This window comes from Bos taurus, chromosome 24 (assembly GCF_002263795.3).
Source record: "Bos taurus isolate L1 Dominette 01449 registration number 42190680 breed Hereford chromosome 24, ARS-UCD2.0, whole genome shotgun sequence".
In the NCBI taxonomy this organism is placed as follows: Eukaryota; Metazoa; Chordata; class Mammalia; order Artiodactyla; family Bovidae; genus Bos; species Bos taurus.
The window spans coordinates 2,061,824-2,074,556 of NC_037351.1; the positions used below are offsets into that span (position 1 = coordinate 2,061,824).

A 12,733-nucleotide genomic window follows, 5' to 3' on the forward strand; every position below is an offset into this window, starting at 1 on the left:
GAGGATGCTGTTCCTGACTGCTCAATATTGAGTTGCCATCTAAAATCTGTCTTGACTTCTCTTCAGATAAGCCTGTGCTTAAGTTACAACATCTACCAGATTGCTTTAAATTTAATTCACATTCTGTCTCTCTCTTACTATTTACCCTTCATTTAGATCAGGGAAACAATATTAATTATGTATGTTATCTCCAGGGCTTGGTACATAGTAGATACATGAAAAAAGACTCAGTTAATAATTCAAGGGTAGAGATTAGGATATTTTTTAATTGAATTGAATGGAAATGAAATGAACAGAAAAATGCTCTTCCAGGAAGTTAAGCTTCATTCCTCTGCATCAATTATCAAAATGACCTTGGATTTTTTTCCTACGGTCTGTTTGGTAATCCAATTTAAAATTTAGGCCCAAATATTTTAAAATTTTAGTTTATCAGAAAAATATACTTAGAACACAAAATAAGATCCACAGTAGACTGAGATAAAAACGTCAATTAAATCTACCGTAGGATTATTTTAGAGCTTGTATCATCAAATCAGAACATTATTACAACAAATAGCCAAAGCTTGTGTTATTATTTCTAAGGTCATAACCTCAAGACTTCAAGTTTAACAATCAACTTCAAAGGCAAAATTGGATTTATCTCTTGGAAAAATTGGGAATGTTTTTCATTTCTTTTATGTGGCTAGCTAGCTAAGTCGCTTCAGTCGCGTCTGACTCTGCGCGACCCCATAGACGGCAACCCACCAGGCTCCGCCATCCCTAGGATTCTCCAGGCAAGAACACTGGAGTGGGGTTGCCATTTCCTTCTCCAATGCATGAAAGTGAAAAGTGAAAGTGAAGTCACTCAGTCGTGTCCGACTCTTAGCAACCCCATGGACTGCAGTCTACCCAGCTCCTCCATCCATGGGATTTTCCAGGCAAGAGTACTGGAGTGGGGTGCCACTGCCTTCTCCTTTTATGCGGCTAGTATAACCCTAAAAGCAAAACCTAAACAAAACTTGAAAAAGAATTCTGAAGCTCTGACAAGTGAAAAGCTTGTCAGTCTCCACTCCCTCCCTAGCACTAAGAGCTGGGCAAACTGAAACCCTTTTGCTGGAAACCGGGAGAACCGGGGTTGGGACAATTCATGCCCAGACCTCTGGAGGGCTGGGTTTATCCAGAGTCATGGCTGAGCTGAGTTGGCCTGGATCTAAAGCCCCTGAAGCATCAATGTAAAATGATCATCTTGAGGAGCATTTTTTCATAAGTTTATGCCTTATGTGCCTATGCGTGCATGTTCAGTCATGTCTGACTCTTGCAACCCTATGGACTATAGCCTGCCAGGCTCCTATGTCCATGTGATTCTCCGGGCAAGAATAGTGTAGTGGATTGCCATTCCCTTCTCCAGGGATCTTCCAACCCAGGGATCAAACCCATGTGTTTACCACTGTGCCACCTGGGAAGCCCCTAGAAATCTATGCTTTATTTCACTAAATAAATCTTAAGATTCTTGGGTAAAAGACTCCCTTTTCTGTTCTTGTATAAGTTTTCAATGTAAGGCTTTCAAAACAGGCTCCATTACATATATTAAATGGAATGGATATTCAAGAATTTAACTTCAGTCTCTTCATTTCATAGGTCAGCCAGCTGAACAGATCTAAGAATTTATAGGACCAGGGAACAATGACACAAGAATGTTAGCAAAATCACTTTCAAATCTGATCCACTGGGTCTGTGTAATCAGCACTTGGTGTTCAGAGGTACTGAGAACCTCCATGGGAATTGAAGATCATTTTCTGACAAAGGTCAGGAGATGGGGTCAGCCATGGCCGATAAACACACGCTTTACTGCTCTTTATACAGGATTAGAGGTGTTACAAAGGATCAGCTACTCAACTCCATCCAGACGAGGAGTTTCCTGGGGTGCTGGAAGCCTGAGGAGAAGGGACCCTTTCAGGTTGATGAGGGAGTCTTCCCAGGGCAAACCTCCACCTGCTGTTCCCACTTAGGCCTCCATTCGTGCATGAGGTCTGCAAAGACACATCAGAATCCAAGTGGTGAGCCTGTCTATGAAACAAAGACTCAGAATCGCCCTGAGGCTGCCCAGTGGGGAGGAGGTGGATTGGGAGGTTGGGGTTGGCAGATGCAGAACAGTGTATTCAGGAGGGATAAGCAACAAGGTCCTACTGTTTAGAACAGGGACTATATTCAATATTCTGTGGTAAAATGTAATGAAAGAATATAAAAAGGGATATGTGTCTGTATACTTTTGTAACTGATTTCCTTGGTGGCTCAGTGGGTAAAGAATCCGCCTGCAATGCAGGAGATTGCCTGCAATGCAGGAGACCTGGGTTCAACCCCTGGGTTCAACCCCTGGGTTGGGAAGATCCCCTGGAGGAGGTGGTGGCAACTACCCACTCCATTATTCCTGCCTGGGAAATCCCATGGCCAGTGGAGCCTGGCGGGCTTCAGTCCATGGGGTTGCAAAGAGTCAGACACAACTTAGCAACTAAACCACCACCATTATATGTATATAACTGAATCACTTTGTTGTACAGCAGAAATGAATACAACACTGTAAATCAAATGCCCTTCAATTAAAAAGTAATTAAAAGGCAAAAAAATGAGAAATCTCAAAAAAGAATCCTGTGTTTCAAAGTATATGTGCACCTGAGGAAAATAATGAGATACTGAAAGCAAACATCAGTTTTCTGTTAATCCCAGAATGAAAATCTGAAAAACAAGTCAGGCTCACTCTCATGTGCTGATTCCCACCCTAGTTGTGGACGCACCACGAACAGCCAGTTTGAACTAGACAGACAACAGTCACTTCACGTTGGCAGGTCGTTAGGACTTGGGGCCCAGAAAGCCAGGCCACCACGCGGGGTGCTGAACCAGCCACAGCCCACTGTGGGAATCTCTCTGTGGCTGAAGGTCCCCCCTACAGTCTGACATCTGCCTGTAGACGCAAGCTCCAGGGCCTAGACTGATGAAGCCCATTTTCACATCAGCAGGGAGAGGAGCCTCGGAGGGGCACCGCCAGCCACGGGCCTCATGGGGGCCCTGCCTCGTGGACATGGGGGCACCAGAGCGGGGAAAAGGCAAGGAAGGCGGTAACTGTCTTCAAGACGCCACACTCTATCCTCATTAAAACTGTGCCCACAGTGAACTCTGCGTGAAGACCAATTATTCATGAACTCAACTATTAACATAAATGCTTTAACCTCCTGTGAATATCCCAAGGGAATAGACATCCCTAAACAGTTTCCATTTGCTGGACCCACCCTAGTTTTCTCCCATTGCCCTTTGAGCAGGGGTGGGACGGCTAGCCTCTTCATCTTGATGGTAGAAGTACCTATGGAGACAGCAGGTTAATGAAATCAGTTGTCAAACAGATCCTTCAGGCACCCCTTAATGAATTTATTCTCACGTCACTATCACTATTTAAACTGGTGTTTAAACAATGATAAATAGGTTTCTCGGCCATCATTATAATTGAGGCTTTGCTCATCAAGACAGGGATCAGGGCATCTTTCTTAACTTCAAATGTGGATAACTGGTTTTAGAACAATCCACATGGTGCTAGTCTGTAAACTGGGTTGTTTCCAGAAATTGGGGCAAATGTATTTTCACTTTTCACTTGGATGTTCTGGTTTCATCCACTCTTAGTGTGATATGGAGGAACTCTCAATGTCTTTCACATCATTTATGGCTTGACCTGTAAAATGGGAGTAACACGCAGCCATTACAGACCTTGAGGCATATATTGGACAGGCCAACATCTGTGAGGTGCTCTTTGCGTCCCAGAGCACAGGTGGGTGACATCCCCCGTTAGTGCTCACAGGGGCTTTTAGAAGCACGAGCATCAGTGGCAACCTAAGAAATCCACTTTCAAAACAGACTCACATGCAAATCAAACTAGAGTGAGGTATCCTCTCAGTCCTGCCAGAACAGCCACGACCAAAGAGTCTACAAGCAAGGAATGCTGCAGGGGGCACGGAGAAAAAGGAGCCCTCCTACGCTGTTGGTCGGAATGACAGTTGGTGCAGCGCCGTGGAGAAAGTTATGGAGGTTCCTTACAAAACTAAACTTGAGCTGCCGTGTGACCCAGCAAACCCACTTCCGGGACAAAACTCCAATTAGGAAGGAAGCGTGTGCACCAGTGTTCATTGCAGCACTATTCACAATGGCCAAGACGTGGAGACAGGCTGAAGGCCCATCGACAGAGGAACGGATGATAGGATGTGGTACACGTGTGCAGTGGATACTGTTCACCCACCAAATGATGAAAGAACGCCATTAGAAGCAGCACGGAGAAGCCTAGAGACTATCATACTGACTGATGCAAGCCAGACAGAGAGAGAGAAATGCCATATATCACTTACATGTGGAATCTGAAAGAAAAAAAAACATACAAATGAACTTATTTGCAAAAAGAAATAGATCCACAGACCTACAAAACAAACTTAAGGTTACTGAAAGGGAAAGTGGGGGGGATTAATTAGGAGGCTGTGATTAACATTTACACACTGTGATATACAAAATGGATAACCAACAAGGACCTACTGTATAGCACAGGGAACTCTGTCCAGTATTTTATAATAACCTATAAGGGAAAAGAATCTGAAAACGAGCATGCGTTAGAGCGTGGTAGAAGGTGACTGAAAAGTGAGTCACACAAGGAACAACTGGAGAGGCAGCAAGTGTGGTTTTGAAAGGGGACCCAAGCCTAGTGGGGAGATCCCAACATCCCATCTCAACGCTTGAGGTGTGAGCCATGAGGAGTGGGCCAGGAACCCAATGGCGTGAGGGTGCCGTGCCAAGGAAAGATGCTGGAAGCCACAGGAGGACATGTTTTGGGTGAGTACATGAATTACTGTCTAAACCTTACAGTCACCCAGAACATGCTGCCTTTGAAGGTGGTGATGCCTCTGTCACTGGAAATGCTCTATCCGAGAAAGTGTTAAGTTCTCAGGAACCCGGGGGAAAGGCATTCCTATATCAGCTGGAATCTTGTACTACAGGACCTCTTAGGTCCCTTCCAGAAACACCAGATTATAAGGTCAGTTAATGCCATGTGGGACTTCCCTGGTGGCTCAGATGGTAAAGAATCCACCTGCAAGGCGGGAGACTCAGGTTCCATCCCTAGGTCAGGAAGATTCCCTGGAGAAGGGCACGGAAACCGTTGGAGAATTCTTGCTTGGACAATTCCATAGACAGAGGAGCCTGGCATGCTACAGTCCATGGGGTCACAGAGAGCTGGATACAACTGAGCGACTAACGCTTCCACTTTCAATGCCATGTGAGCATAGAAGTACGTGGTCCCTATTTTAGAGCTATGTCACATTTCAGTATGACTTCAAGGTTACAAAAAAGTATTTTATTATTATGAATCACCATTTAAGCTTTATCTTTCATCTCAAATTACTGGTACATATTAATTACATCTTTTAATACAAAAAGGGCTTCCTTTGTGGCTCAGTTGGTTAAGAATTCACCTGCAATGCTGGAGACCTGGGTTCAATCCCTGGATTGGGAAGATCCCCTGGAGAAGGGAAAGGCTTCAGTATTCTGGCCTGGATAGTCCAAGGGGTAGCAAAGAATTGGACATGAATGAGTGACTTTCACTTTAATACAAAATGTGTATCTTATGATGTAAATAGTATTAATTCATATTTCTAACAACTTTAAAAATACTTTATAAGTAAAATATTTATTATCTAAAAGGTCAACATATTATAGCATACAGATGACAACTCTTGCTATGACAGATATTTAGGTTTCCTGTAAACTTTCTCTGGTTTATCTTATTTAGGATCTGGGACAACATTAGGGTTCAGGAGAAATGAGCATTCATTCTTCTCAGGGCCCCTTATAACACGCACTGCGACATGATGTGGAGGCTCTCTATAATTCTGAACATAAACGGAAATAAAACTAATGTAATGGGAATAGCTAAGTTAAAGAAATCAGTAAAATCTTCTGGAAAAAATAAAGTTATCTTGATCTTATCAGAAACATTGGACTTTGCAAAATACGCACTTTGTAGTAGGCCTTCTTGTCCTGTTACTAGGGGTACCATGTTGTGAAGTTGGGCCAATGACAACGGATAAAAATCTTACTTTAAATTTTATATAATTACCTCTTTATGCTGCAAAAAAGGAAGAAATCTTTTCATGTTTCTCCTGTGCATCCTGCCTCCCTCAGTTTTATTCACAACACAGTTTGAATCTTGATGAATCTAACACAAAAACTATACAGATAAACACCTCCAAATGAATAGCACAGAGAAGAGAAGATGGAAATGTTCCCTCCTAATGAGCCGTGTTATGAGGACAATGTTCTGAGCCCCGCTGAACAACACCCTGGGAACCACAGGCTGAAAATGAGTCTGCTCGTGGGTTCAGACAGAAATCGAGAGCGGGAGGGGTCCTGACACCCCTAGCGGGGTGACTCTGACATTCAGACTGCAGTGTGCCTCATCACCAGCCTGAATGGTGTGTGAGCTGCTGCACACAACCCATGGGAACTACAGCATCACATGAGCCCGATTCTCTGTCGTCTGTAAGAAAATTACAGTGTACCTGCTTACCCAGCCAAGGGGAAAATCTGATTCCCTTTCAGATTATACAAAAGTAGATATTTGTATTATGAGTACTTGGGGAGATGGTTCTTGGAAAAAAAAAAAAAGTCAGAGTCACAAAGTTAATGGATTTTGTGAAATGGTAGGAGCAGGAAGCAAGAGTCAGGACAGTGTCTGGAAGCAGGTAGGGCAGACGTGACTCAGTAACATGACTGATGAAGATTCGGTGGCAAGTTTCAGAATCTCAGCCCTGAGGAGACCTGAGCGCACGGGGCAGGTACACATGCAGGTCAACCTGATCAGAAAACGGGCCGGACCCGCCTGCCCACAGGGCCCCCGCTCCACCGTCTCCCCACAGATCCCTCTCATGGCCCGGAGGGAGGGATGGAGCCTCCCAGCCTCTCCTGGGGCTCATGCACTAGGACAGCATCCGTGAGCATCCTCCCGCCAGCATGGGGGGTGTGGAGACTCCCCCGACCCTTGACACGGGTGCTCCACACATCACCAGAGACATCTCCCTGGACACATGGCACATTCGCCCTAGAAACACAGGGGAGGCGTCTCACAGAACCCACTCGCTTGTCTCACCTCACAGAGCAGCAAGGATGATGCAGGGGGAACCAAACACCCAACATCGTGAAACTTAGAAGACACAAAATCTGTCGGCTCTAAATTATACAGAAGTGAAGTGAAGTGAAGTGAAGTCGCTCAGTCGTGTCTGACTCTTGTGACCCCGTGGACTGTAGCCTACCAGGCTCCTCTGTCCATGGGATTTTCCAGGCAAGAATACTGGAGTGGGGTGCCATTTCCTTCTCCAGGAGATCTTCCCGGCCCAGGGATTGAACTCGGGTCTCCCACATTGCAGGCAGACGCTTTACTGTCTGAGCCACCGGGGAAGTCCAGAAGAGCTATTGAAACAGAGAGACCAGTGTGTGCTCATCAGTCCCCAAGGAAGTCTGGGGACACTCCAACGGGGTGAAGAAGAGGGCAGGGACTTCAGAAATTCCCATGACCAACACACCCAGAGACCGGCACCTCTAGGGAACTCTGAGGATGGGATCCCTTAGTAGGGTCAAGATCCAGTGAGAGGAGCAGGTAGACGATGCCAGGCTGTCCTGGCTGGTACCAGGAAGCACCAGTGATCACACACCTGCTGAGAGTTAGGGAGGGCAGAGGCCTTGGGAGGCTGGTGGGGCCCCAGAGTCAGAGGGGAGCAGTGACATCACAGGAGCTCCAAACCGCAAGGCCGCAGTGCTGCCCGGGCACGGGCCCCTCCTGTCACAGGGGCAAGCAGCATCCTTGGTGCTTTAGAGAAAACTGTGTTCTGATCCAAAGGAGTTTGTCCCAGGGTCGCAGGGAGCGCCAGCCACGGTGCTGCCCCACTCACACTGGCGCCGAGAGCGAGAACCCCACAATAACCTCCATGGGGCTTGAGAGGCCTTGGCAAAGTATAACCCCTCTTGATGAAAAAAATGAAGTATCAAAGGAACTATTGAATTCCACTTTTATATATACACGCAACAACCGAAAAGCCAGAGACTTCCTGTGGAATCAAAGGAAATATTGCCACTCAGCCCAGGAGAAAGTCAAGGACAGCCAGCATCCCATCAATGTCTACTGCAAGTGTTTACTAGAGCAGTTAGGCAGAGAAGGAGCCTCAGGTATGCAAATCAGAAATAAGAAGTAAACACACCCCTACTTGCAGACATTGATGCAAACACCACCCAAAGAGTCAGGCACGACTGAAGCCACTTAGCAGGCACACATATATCACTTATATGCAGAATCTTTAAAAAAAAAAAAAAAGACACAAATGAACTTATTCACAAAACAGAAATAGACCCAAAGACAGAAAACAAATTTACATTGCCAAAGGGGAAATCAGGGTGGGGGGCAATAAACTAGGGGTTTGGGGTTGATAGATATACACACACTACTCTACATAAAATAAATAACCAACAAGGACCTACTGTATAACACAAGGAATAACACTCAATATTTTGCATCTGAACTTATAAAAGTATCTGAAAAAGAATATATATATGTATGCATAACTGAGTCACTGTGGTGTACACATGAAGCAAACACAACACTGTCAATCTACTATACCTCAATAAAAATACCATCAGAATATGAAGCCCTAGAGAAAATGTAAAAGAAGAAACAAAAATCTGCACTAGAGTTCATCCTTCAGTCCTGGTACATTTCATACGACATAAATTCAATCATCTCTGATAGAGTCTGTGTTTACAGGACTGAAAATTAAAGAATGAGAATCTTAGGATGTATGCTGTCCTGGTGACCCCATTATTACATACAAAACACACCTGAAAGTATGAGAACCTTCCATATAAATTAAGAACAGTTTAGAAGACAACACATTTCAGAATTAATTCACATCCTGGTCCTATTCTGCCCCGATGCCCTCTCCTGGGTCCTTGGGCAAATTCACGTTAGTCTTTTCCAGGAAGCAGAAATTTAACTAAATCAAAATGAAAGACCTGGAGCTGGTGCCAGGGGTTCAATAAAGTGATTTGAGCTTAATCTAAATTGAGGGACACTCTCTGTAACACCAAGGCTTTAAAAGCTGCAAACTAGGTCCAGAACGGCTGTCAGCAAAGGTGACTGGTGGTCATGACACACAGGGGGCTCTCTGCGCGTACACCCCCTGGCCTCTGGGCCAGGCTGGTGACCGGAACAGGCTGGAGGGAAGGCTGACACCCGTCCTTGTCCCCTTGCACCTGAGGGAGATGCATGAGGAAATTGTGGCACTCCCCTGAGAAATCAGAAGCAGAGGACTTCAGAACCCCCACTTTCTCTCTGTCACCACCAGCCCTGTCTTGGTCCTTCCTTCCCAGACTGAGCCATGCATGTCCAGTCTGCCTCTGAGCCATCTGCAGGGGCTGAGTAAAACTTGAAACCCAGAGGAAAGCACAGCAAACCAGGGCCTTCCCCAGAGACCCAACAATTCTGCCAGAAGCACTGGAGGTTCTCACTTGTCTTCCCTAAATGTCAAAGGGAAAAATAGCAAATAAAGAAATAGGTTTGTGGGATCATAGGAACTGTGATTTCACAGCAATAGTGAAGGACTATTCAGCTGAGGACTAAAGGGTTGGGAAGCAGTCAGAAACACAGCCCTCCCTTGGAGGGAGGGAAGGAAGGATGAAGGAAAGAAGAAGGGAAGGAGGAGTGAAGGAAGGAAATTTAAAAATGGAGATTATGAATTTTTAAATGTTTCTGGGAAACTGGCTGGTGACTCACTTCAGCTTGCAGGATTGGCTGCGGGGGACCTGAACTGTAATGTCTTAAAGGAGCTGTCATGATGTCAAAGAAGACACAATGGTCTTGGAATCAGACACTCTGGACTCAAACCCTTTAGAAGAAGTAGGAGGATCATTTCTCTAATTTTCTCCTCAACCAGCAATTTGGTGTTTGTGCGCTTGCAGTTAGTGTCTAACAACGGGGTTTTCGAGTTGCAATACTGATTTTTCAGCTACATGTCAGCTTGGCTGCCTTTTGGACCGACAGTTCCCCCTCCATGCCAATGGGCCAGTATCCCCAGTAATAAGAACCCACACCAGTCAGAAACAGCGGCCACTTCTTCCTGGACTCCAGAGCTTTTTACCCACCCAAAGAAAATTCAGGACCCTTTAAATCTTAACCTTTTCTTGAAAGTTAAGCTAAATGAAAAAAGCTCACCCAGAACCATTTTTTTACAAAGGAAGTTAGGAGGAAGTTTGGGATACAGTTGACTTTTGGTTACCATGGTAACAACTGCTAGCATCTCTCTTAATTTAAAGCAGTAGCTCAGAGGAAAATCACTCACAAGTGTAGTTATTAACAACACAGAAGGAGCCCACTTGCACCTTTCCATTTAGTGCCCTTATCATTCCTGCCATACTGACAGGTTTTTCCATCCTAACCGACATCTAGAGAATACACTCTGAAAACAAGGACTCTGTAATCTAGCTGTTAGCTTTTAGAATGGGAAAAGAATGATCAAATTTGGCTTTGTTTGGCAAAGTCACAAAGAGGGCCAGACCTTATTAGGCTGTCAGATCTGACCTCTATTCTCAGGAAACCAAAATTATAAGCAACCTTATCTTTGGGAACTTATGACATAATTGACAGTCCCAGGATAATTCTGTCAATAAGTGTTTTCTGAGATATAAACTTCATCTCCTGGTAAAAAAGGAAAATCAAAAAATAATTTCCTCAACTGCTTTTGCTTGGAATTTAAGTTTTTCTATTTATGCTCTTGTCATGATCATCCTCCTATTACTTACCCATCCTCATTTGTCCCCCTGGTTAGAGGAGAGCATCCTGTGGAATGAAAGGGGTGGGAGGTGTCTTCTCTTCTGGTCTCCATCCAACCTGTGGCCAGATGCCCATTTCAAATCTCAGGTCAGCCGCTAACCAGCAACATGACCTTCCTCAAGCTTCTGAACTTGCCTATTCCCAGGGGTTTTCTCAGGAAAATGTGGATGGTGATACAGCACGTGGCACAGAGAGCTGTGACGAGGACGAGCTGACATAGGTAAACTCCTTTCAAAAAGCATCTGGCACCAGCCAACCCCGGGGCCGAGGCAAGGCATCAGCACAGAAGAGCCAAAGGACCAGGAATCACCTGGAAACTGACACGGAGTGAAGCGCAGTGCTGACGCGTGAGGAGAAGGTCGATACGGTGGACTGGACACACGGGGGTGGGCGCCTCCCTGGGTGGGGGCAGCAGAGACGCCCAAGGGGGTCCAAGCGAGGGGAGCCCGTGGACAGACCTGCCTCCTGAGCCCACCGCTGTGGCCACGACCGAGAGGGTGGGTCTGCTGTGGACGCAGCAGGTGGGCGGGGTGGGGCGGGGTGGGGGGATGGGAGGGCGGGGTGGGGGGGCGGGGTGGGGAGGGATGGGGGGCGGGGACTATAGATTAAAGGGTTGTTTTATCCATTTGTCAGACAACTAGCGATTGTCTGCTTTGTGACAGGACGGACAGAGCAGGAGAGAGGACAGACTCCCTCCCATGTGCCGTTTCCATGGACGGTGATCAATTCTCCAAAGGAAAAGTACAAGACCTGTCTGTGACAGGACCACGAGACAGAGGGGTGCTGCTTAAAAAACACCAGGAAAACGTCCCCTGCTTTCTCTTGAGGCCTGCCTTTGTGAGGGGACGGAGGAGGCGGGGGTCGGTCCCTGGAGAAGAGGACGGTACCAGGTTATAGGCAGACGAACAGTGTGTGAGAAGAACGGAAGGAGTGAGGTCTGAGAATGGCCGAAGCGGTGAAGGAAGAAGGAGCCAATGACCTCTGCAGGGAGCAAGGTCCGGCCACGCAGGGCCCTCTGCAGAGCCCCAGGTGGGTCTGCTCCCTCAGGCAGCTCTCCGCGGGCTTCCGGTCTCCACAGGTCCAGGGCTGCCCCGGAACTGATTCCCAAGCACTTCCGGGGCTGTGCCTCCACCCGGGAGTGGTGAGGGGTCAGGGCCGTGGCAAACGGTACCGCAGGAAGCTCCCGGGCTGAGAGCCAGCACGCGGGGCACGGCTGAGGTGACAGACTGCCAGGTGGCACCTCGAGCCTGAATTGGTCCTGGTTGGAGCGAAGACAAGGATGAAGCGGCCGCCTGGTGTCAGATTTAGCGAATCTGATGAAACCGCGTGGGGTGCAAACAGGGAAAGGCTGCAGCTCAGGGCGAAGCATGACATCCAAGCTGTTTTTCCCGTTGATTTTTGCCTTTTTCCCTTTTCCTGGTCCACAAAGTGGCAGCCCTTGGAAATTGGGCTCGGTGAAATCCAAAAGAGCTGAAATGAGTGTTTTCATTTCAAAGGCTTGAACTGACCTTTTCATTACACGAGCTTTAACAACATAAAAAATTAAAAGGTACAACCTAATTGAGTTTCCTTGGTTGCCCTGGAAATCTCCAGTAATGCTTTTTATGTTCAAGCAAGGAACTGCACAATGGAAAATATGACAGAATTATTTTATTATTACAGTTCAAAATTATAAGGAATCACATACCCTTACAATAACCCACTTCAGTAAGATTCAAAACAAAGAGCACCTTTAAACCCTTATGTTGAGAATACAGAAGATTTCCCTTCCAAGATATCTTTAATTAATACTGTACACTACAAATCTATATTGTTGTTATTTAGCCACTAAGTCCTGTCAGACTCTTTGTGACC

The 12,733-nt window shown here is 46.2% G+C and overlaps 1 protein-coding gene across 2 annotated transcripts; it reads right to left on the bottom strand.

Annotated features, from left to right (window-relative positions):
• Positions 1-229: 229 nt before the first annotated feature.
• Positions 230-12,514, bottom strand: LOC132343746 (uncharacterized). 2 transcript variants are annotated; one of them, XR_009492684.1, is made up of 3 exons: positions 11,767-12,514; positions 10,849-10,936; positions 230-5,555 (listed from the first exon to the last, which is right to left on the bottom strand). XR_009492684.1 is itself a non-coding variant. In XM_059881003.1 (2 exons), the coding sequence occupies exons 1-2, from the start codon at positions 12,393-12,395 to the stop codon at positions 10,855-10,857; spliced, it is 711 nt and encodes a 236-aa protein (XP_059736986.1). In that variant the 5' UTR covers positions 12,396-12,514; the 3' UTR covers positions 7,581-10,854. The 2 variants fall into 2 exon arrangements, 1 of the variants encoding a protein (XP_059736986.1); XM_059881003.1 differs by lacking the exon at positions 230-5,555 and having other exon boundaries at positions 7,581-10,936.
• Between the last annotated feature and the right edge of the window lie 219 nt (positions 12,515-12,733).

Coding starts and splice junctions, on each gene's coding strand:
- LOC132343746 (XM_059881003.1), bottom strand. CDS start 12,395: ATGAAAAGGTCAGTTCAAGCCTTTGAAATGAAAACACTCATTTCAGCT. Junction 10,937..11,766: donor GTTCGTCTGCCTATAACCTG/GTACCGTCCTCT, acceptor ATCTGGCCACAG/GTTGGATGGAGACCAGAAGA.